The 7578-nt window shown below is 40.4% G+C and overlaps 1 protein-coding gene across 2 annotated transcripts; it reads left to right on the forward strand.

Annotated features, from left to right (window-relative positions):
* The first annotated feature begins 3128 nt into the window (after positions 1-3128).
* Positions 3129-6317, forward strand: ZBTB21 (zinc finger and BTB domain containing 21). 2 transcript variants are annotated; one of them, XM_008943510.1, is made up of 2 exons: positions 3129-4722; positions 5326-6317. In XM_008943510.1, exons 1-2 carry the CDS (start codon positions 3129-3131, stop codon positions 6315-6317), a joined length of 2586 nt encoding a protein of 861 aa, XP_008941758.1. The 2 variants fall into 2 exon arrangements, with proteins under 2 accessions (XP_008941758.1, XP_008941757.1); XM_008943509.1 differs by having other exon boundaries at positions 3129-6317.
* The last annotated feature ends 1261 nt before the right edge of the window (positions 6318-7578 follow it).

Consider the following 7578-nt stretch of genomic DNA (forward strand, 5'->3'; position numbering starts at 1 on the left):
TGAGGGTTCCATCTAAGTATTCCAGGCTTTCAGGTTATTTCTGTGAATGTCTTAGAATGATTTTGCAGACCAGTTCTAGTTTTGTCTCTTAATGTATCATAGCTTGTTTTATTTCTGTCTGTTGTGTTTAAAGGCTATTAAACTGAAAGTCAAGTGTTTGAATTAAGAAACACCAGGATTAAAGCTGCCTTGGTGGGATTAATTCAGTCCCTTGCCACTATGTGTGTGTTGCAGCCTTGGTTACTGTTAAAGTGACACAGTTACATTCAGATGAGCTCTGCCTCCTTCACTGCACAGAAGAGTCTGCTCTGAGAAGGAAGGGAGGATTGTAGTGGCATGCTTGTCTGTCTTGTTTGATGCAATAAAATGGAAGTGTTCTATGATAAAAAAAAAAGAATGTGGAAACAAGGATAGGTAACTATTGGATTCTGCTTTAGAGTGTGGATCTCATATCTGTCTCTATTAATAACATTACTGAGTTACGGTGAACAAAGGAACATGTAGTAATTACATGGTATTTGTTCTGCAAGCATCCTACACAAAACACAAGGTCTGGGTAAAGCAGATTAAGGTGAAAGATTTGAAAATATTCCCAAACATTTGGCTAACATATTCCTTTTCCAACGTATCCTTGAAGTATGTGTTCTGCAGCAACTTCTGTTGGGTGTCTTTACAATACTGTTTTTGTTCAAACTTCCCTCATAAGCACACTGCTGATCTGTTACCTCCATATACTATGCTGCAGCTTTATCCCAGATCAATCGCTTGAGTTTGCAAATGCAGTTTCTTTCAGGTGATTCTGAAGGAAAAGATGCATTCCTGAAGTGCTTGTTCTAATAATGCTCCAAGTGTTAATGAGTGCTCAGCCCACACGACTGGATTTGGGCCAGTCAGACTCCACCACTGCAAATTGCACTGGCATCCACAAAGGAGATGAGTAGTGCACTCACACTGCCCCCCAGACAGTACTTTTAGGCAAAACATAGAAAGCAAAACAAAAGAGATCAGTTTCTCAAGTTCATAGTAGTGACTGCTTTGCTCTTTTTAGATGGGGAGTGGGGGATTATGCATTAGAACTATCTGAGGTGAATTAAGGATAAATTAGTGTTATGAAACAACACTGCAAGACACTGAAATGCTCAGTAAAGACAGATCCAGTGAGAAAATAGAATTCTGCTTTTGCTATTGCCATGACACAATTCAGTTGGTAGTTTCAGATGTGGTAGTAGCTCAGTCCTGTGATGTGACTGGTGTGGCATCTCTTAAGTCATTTCTCCATAAGACCAATTTAGATCACTTACTTACATCCCTCAGTTGTAAGATTTACCACCCTCATTTGTTAATCATGGGATTACAGCTTCTTAATATTATTTATTATTTTAATTAACTTCAGTTTTGATTGTAAGCTGATGAATAGTGAAACCTTTCTGTTGTAGTAGCATACATCATGTATAAATTATAAACTGTCCCTGGTTCATTTGGGGTAGAGTTAATTTTCATAAGAATCTGGGAGGGAGTGTGGCCAGGCCAGCTGATCTGAGCTAGCCAAGGGGATACCCCATCCCGTGGGATGTCACAGTCAGCAGATGCTGCTGGGCAGTCAGTGTGTGCAGCACACTCAGCTGATGGGGGGGGGCAGGGGAGGGATCCTGTCTTGGAAATGGGCTGAGTGCTGGGCTTTGGGTTCATATATTCTTATATCCTTTTATTAGTATTATCATTACTTTTTATTTCTTCTCTCCTTGTGTTGTCCTAGTAAACTATCCTTATCTCCACCCACAAGTTTTACCTTTTTCTTCCAGTTCTCCTCCCCATCCCACCAGCGTGTCAGCGAGCAGCCATGTGGTGCTTAGTTGCTGTCTGGGCCTAAACTATGACATAAAATAAGGAGTAATTTCTCAGATCTACTGTAAAAAGATGAGAATTGCTTTTAACAGACACATGTTTTACTATCACCATGGAGGTAGTGTAGAATTCTTACAGGTTAACTTGAACAGAATTGTAAGAATGGCATCCATGCAAAAAAAGAAAGTTAGGTATTGATGATTTTTCTGTGTGTGTGCCTGTGTGCAGATATATAAATTTCAATTCATGCCACAGAAGTTCTTTGTTTAAACTAACTTAAAACTTGATTCTCTTCTTTAATTAAGATCTAATCAGGAGCAGTCTTTTGAGTTGTAGAGATATCCTGCAGCATGGAGCAGGCTGTGCGTTGAGGAACATGGAACACGGAGATTTCTGCACTGCAGTTTAATTTGTGCTTATCATACTTTTGGATGCATCCACGAGTAACTGCTCCTGAAGTATATGGGCTGTGGGTATGAAGTGCTCTTATGCTAATGCATAAAATGGGGAGTTCAGTTCTCTGATTGCTTTTAAGCTAGAACAAAGCAATGCAGGGATGCTTAATTATAATTGTGGCATTTCCAAGAAACTAGGTCTTGTTGATGCAGTTATAAATGATACATATTTGATAGCTAGAAGTATATATTAAAAACACTAAGTAGAAGCAAACATGCTGATTTAATCTAGATTACAGACAATAATCCTGCTTCCTTCTCCCTTCCCAGTATTAATGCCCTTTCTGTCATCCCGTTAAAAATTACAACAAAACAATTTATTTAGTCAGCAAGAGACTGTCAGGGTTGCTTAGCCTCAGAAAGGTGACTTGGCATAACGAAGCTTTAGCTATCCAATTTAAGAGTTTATCAATGCAGTTGTCAAGATAGATCTTCATAAAGCTGAAGCTGAGAAAACGATGATCGAGAGTGAAATGGTTGAACTGGTCCTTCCAGTGGACAGGTGCATTGCAGGAAGAGAACATGCCCCCCCTCCTCCAGTGAGTTAGTTGTAATACTCTTAGTGTAAGATCAGTGGTTAACAGCGTATTTGAAACTGGGCACTTGAGCTGGCTCTTCTCGTGCCTGCACATCTGTTGGAGCTGACAGTGTTGGTTTAAGTCCCGTGCCTTTCCTCCAAATGAGCTGTTTTCTTCAGCACTGCTGATGGTGGTTTAGCCAGTTTGTGAAGTACAGAGGGATCAGGTGTGTTTACCTTATCGTTACAACAATTCACCCAAGGCAACCTACAACTTTTTTTTGTTGTTCTTTTTCAGAAACATCAGAACCATGGAGGGGCTCTTACATTACATAAATCCAGCACATGCCATTTCACTCCTAAGCGCGCTGAATGAGGAGCGTCTAAAGGGACAACTGTGTGATGTTGTTCTTATAGTAGGAGATCAGAAATTTCGAGCTCATAAAAACGTTCTGGCTGCCAGCAGTGAGTACTTCCAGACTCTATTCACGAACAAGGAGAATGAGTCTCAGTCAGTGTTTCAACTCGACTTTTGTGAGCCAGATGCTTTTGATAATGTGTTAAACTACATTTATTCTTCATCCTTGTTCATTGAGAAAGGCAGTCTTGCAGCTGTGCAAGAGCTGGGCTACAGTCTTGGAATATCCTTTCTTACAAACATTGTTTCTAAGAGTCCTCAAGCTCCTTTTCCAGCTTGCCCTATTAAGAAAACATTGTATCAAGATGAAGATGAAAGTAGTTCTCAGAAGAGAAGTGTCATTGTCTGCCAGAACAGAATTGAAGCACAAGTGAAAAGTATAAATCAAACACAACATGATTTAAGCCATACTTCTAAACCTTCACCCTCTGTTGCTGTGAAACCTAGCAGCAGGCCACAAGTAACAAAACCAACTGAAACTCTTCACAACTTATCACTGACTGAAAAGAGATGGCTTAAGGAAGGCCCTGTGAGCTATACCAAGGTTCATGAAACTTCTGGAACTGTGGAGGATCAGAGCAGAGGTGGTTTAGTGAAAAGGAACACAGTGCTGCCTCAAATGCCGTTAGCAGAGACAGAAATTGCCAGCGATGAACCAGGAAGCAGCGGTCAGCTTTTAAGAGGAAAGTCTGCAGAGATGTCCTTAAAAAGACTGCGTCCACCAGTCCTGTCTCTGCGTGGCACTTCAGAATCCACATTTTTGTTGCGAGAGGCAGGAAAAGGTAATGGTCAAGGTGAAGACAGGAATTTGTTATACTACTCAAAATTAGGGCTAGTAATCCCATCCAGTGGATCTGGTCCAGAAAGCCAAAGTATTGACAGAAGTGGGCCACTTGTAAAAAGTCTCCTTCGAAGGTCACTCTCCATGGACAGCCAGGTTCCTATTTACTCACCTTCTGTTGACCTAAAACCTTCACAGGTATCATCCTCCTCCTCACCGGGAACTAATGATTCCCAGAAGACCTTTAATGTTGTATCTCAAAAGTCATCCTTGAAAGAGTCATCAGAGAAGTTAGTCATAGATGAAAAACCACAGGTAATACACCCACATCGCCTTAGGTCTTTCAGTGCCTCTCAATCGACTGATAGGGAGGTTGCCTCCCCTCTCATGGAGGTGCAAATAAAAACTGAGCCTAGCAGCCCACTGTCAGATCCTGCCGAAATAATAAGAGTTACAGTGGGTGATGCTTCAGCATCGGCGAATAAAGACTTTCCTTTTAAAACTGAAGATGATCATAAGGAACCGAGCAGGCTTCCAGCAAAAAGGAGATTTCAAACTGATAGAAGACTACCATTTAAGAAACTAAAGGTGGATGAGCAGGCAGATGAGCAGGGTTCTCCTGCGTCAGAAGATAACTTTGAGGAAGGCTCAAGCCCTACACACCTTGATGCTGATTTTCCTGATTCTGATATCAGTAAAGATGAATACAGCGAGATGGAAGAAGCAAGACCAAATAAAAAATTTAAATGCAAGCACTGCCTTAAAATTTTCAGATCGACAGCAGGTCTTCATCGTCATGTTAACATGTATCATAATCCAGAGAAGCCCTATGCTTGTGACATATGCCACAAGAGATTTCACACAAATTTCAAAGTGTGGACACACTGCCAGACGCAACATGGGATTGTGAAGAATCCCTCACCAGCTTCCAGTTCGCATGCTGTTTTGGATGAAAAATTCCAAAGAAAACTGATCGATATAGTGAGAGAGAGAGAAATTAAAAAAGCTCTAATTGTTAAACTAAGACGTGGCAAGCAAGGTTTTCAGGGACAGTCTGCTTCACAAGCACAACAAGTCATCAAAAGGAATTTAAGGTCAAGAACCAAAGGAGCCTATATTTGTACCTACTGTGGGAAAGCTTATCGTTTCCTTTCACAATTTAAACAGCACATAAAAATGCACCCAGGGGAGAAACAAGTTGGAGGAAATAAGGCTCCTAAGCAGAAAGATCATATTCATATGGAAAGCCCAGTAGAAAACAAAGAGGTGTACCAGTGCCGGCTCTGCAACGCTAAGCTCTCTTCACTTATTGAGCAGGGGAATCATGAGCGACTCTGTAGAAACGCTACTGTCTGTCCCTACTGCAGCCTTAGATTTTCTTCTCCAGAGCTGACGCACGAGCATGAAAGCAAGTGTGAGTACAAGAAGCTTACTTGCCTCGAGTGTATGCGTAGCTTTAAATCATCCTTTAGTATTTGGCGTCATCAAGTTGAAGTTCACAATCAAAACACAATGGCTCCATCAGAGAACTTTTCTTTACCAATCCTGGATCACAATGGAGAAATAACTAGTTCATCAAGATTGCCTCCTCAGTCAGAATCCAATAAAATGAACAATTTTGTTGCTGCGAAGGAAGATGGGGTATTCAGTGATTCGTCAGAACAAGTAAATTTTGATTCTGAAGATTCCTCATGCCTGCCTGAAGACTTAAGTGTTTCCAAGCAGTTCAAAATTCAGATCAAAGAAGAGCCTGCAGACGACCTAGAGGATGAGGCCACTGAAACGAGCAGAGAACCCAAGGAAGTAGTCCCCAGTAAAGATGCTGGTTTGTGGCCCTGTGAAAAGTGCGGGAAGATTTTCACCGTGCGCAAACAGCTGGAGCGTCACCAGGAGCTGCTGTGCTCCGTGAAGCCCTTCATTTGTCACGTGTGCAACAAGGCCTTCCGGACCAACTTCCGGCTCTGGAGCCACTTCCAGTCTCATATGTCGCAGGCTGCAGAGGAGTCCATGAATAAGGAGCCTGAGATATGTCCACCAGCTAATTCCCCATCACCGCCACCCTTACCTCCGCCCCCACCCCTCCCCAAAATCCAGCCTTTGGAGCCTGATAGTCCTACAGGCTTGTCTGAAAGCTCCTCTACTACTGAAAAATTGTTTGTACCGCAGGAGTCGGATACGCTCTTCTATCACGCTCCACCACTCTCAGCGATCACATTCAAAAGACAATACATGTGTAAACTCTGTCATAGGACTTTCAAGACAGCTTTTAGTCTTTGGAGCCATGAACAGACACACAATTAGCTTTAAGAGATACCTTCAAAAGCTGTCTGAGGGGAGGCTGTGTTCAGGATCTCAGAGGTATGCCATATAAACTAGAAATCTAGGAGGATCAAGACGACGACAAGTTTGGAATGTGTCATGCTGCTTGGATTTGAAGATTAAGGTAAACTAACTTGGTTATTAGGTAGAAAACAGAGTAATTTAAAATACTGTGGTCTGGGATCTGGTACTAACAGAATAAATTTTATTTCATTTAACATTGAAATATGATCACATCTGGATCATATGCATGGATCTTCATCCTGTGATGTTGGTGTGTGCGTGTATTATATATATAAAACTATATATTGAATGAAAGAGCAACAACAATTTGGATTCTAACCGTGAGTTTATAGTAGTGAAATACTGTTAACCAACATCATTAATTTCTGGGTTTTTTTAAAAGAAACCAACACACAAGCTCCATATACTTAGTTGCCATGCGCTTGCCCCTTAAGGAGGAAGTGGTTGGAGTGTCTTGCTGTATTGACTTAGGTCTTAGAAACCTTTAGCAATAACAAACAAACCTCAAGTTTGAGTAATCCTGATGTTATTGGAAACAAATGTTTGATATTTTAAAGGAACATAGGAATGTTTTGTTGTTATATGGAACTTGTACAAATTAAAATAGAATCTGAAGTCAGCAATACCATTACTAAGATTTTATATAAAAAGTTGCAGCAAGCCTGCTTTAGCCATTTAATTATAAGTTTCTAAGGAAAATTGGGAGAGGGGGTACTTGGCTTTATATAATGTCCCAAAGACTCATTTACTGTAGATACTTCGGTAGCTAAAGTCATTGTTTGAACAGCCATCATAATGGAAATGGAACTGTTTGTAATATGAACTAAGATCGAATGGATGTTAGACAAGTTTCATAATTATGTTTCCACTATTTGTACAACTGTTTGTAATTCTAACTGCAAAGGAATGTATAACTATTTAATCAAAAAAAAGAGAACTCATTAAGGGACAGAAGATGAGTTGTGTTCCTACACATGGTAATAAGCTCAGCCATTACAAAGATATGTTTTGACAAAACCTAGAAATGTAAATATTTATGTAGACATCTGTATAAATGAAGAAGTATGTAATTGAAATTTGTATCAACCATATATATCCAGCTCAAAGCAGAGGAAAAACCATCACACTACTATCACTGCATTTTATGAATTCATGCATAGAGAATTTCTTTCTGCCACTTTCTATCATACATGATACTGTGTTGCAATTTTCTAATTTG

This window comes from Merops nubicus, unplaced genomic scaffold (genome assembly GCF_000691845.1).
Source record: "Merops nubicus isolate BGI_N331 unplaced genomic scaffold, ASM69184v1 scaffold21877, whole genome shotgun sequence".
NCBI classification, from domain to species: domain Eukaryota; kingdom Metazoa; phylum Chordata; class Aves; order Coraciiformes; family Meropidae; genus Merops; species Merops nubicus.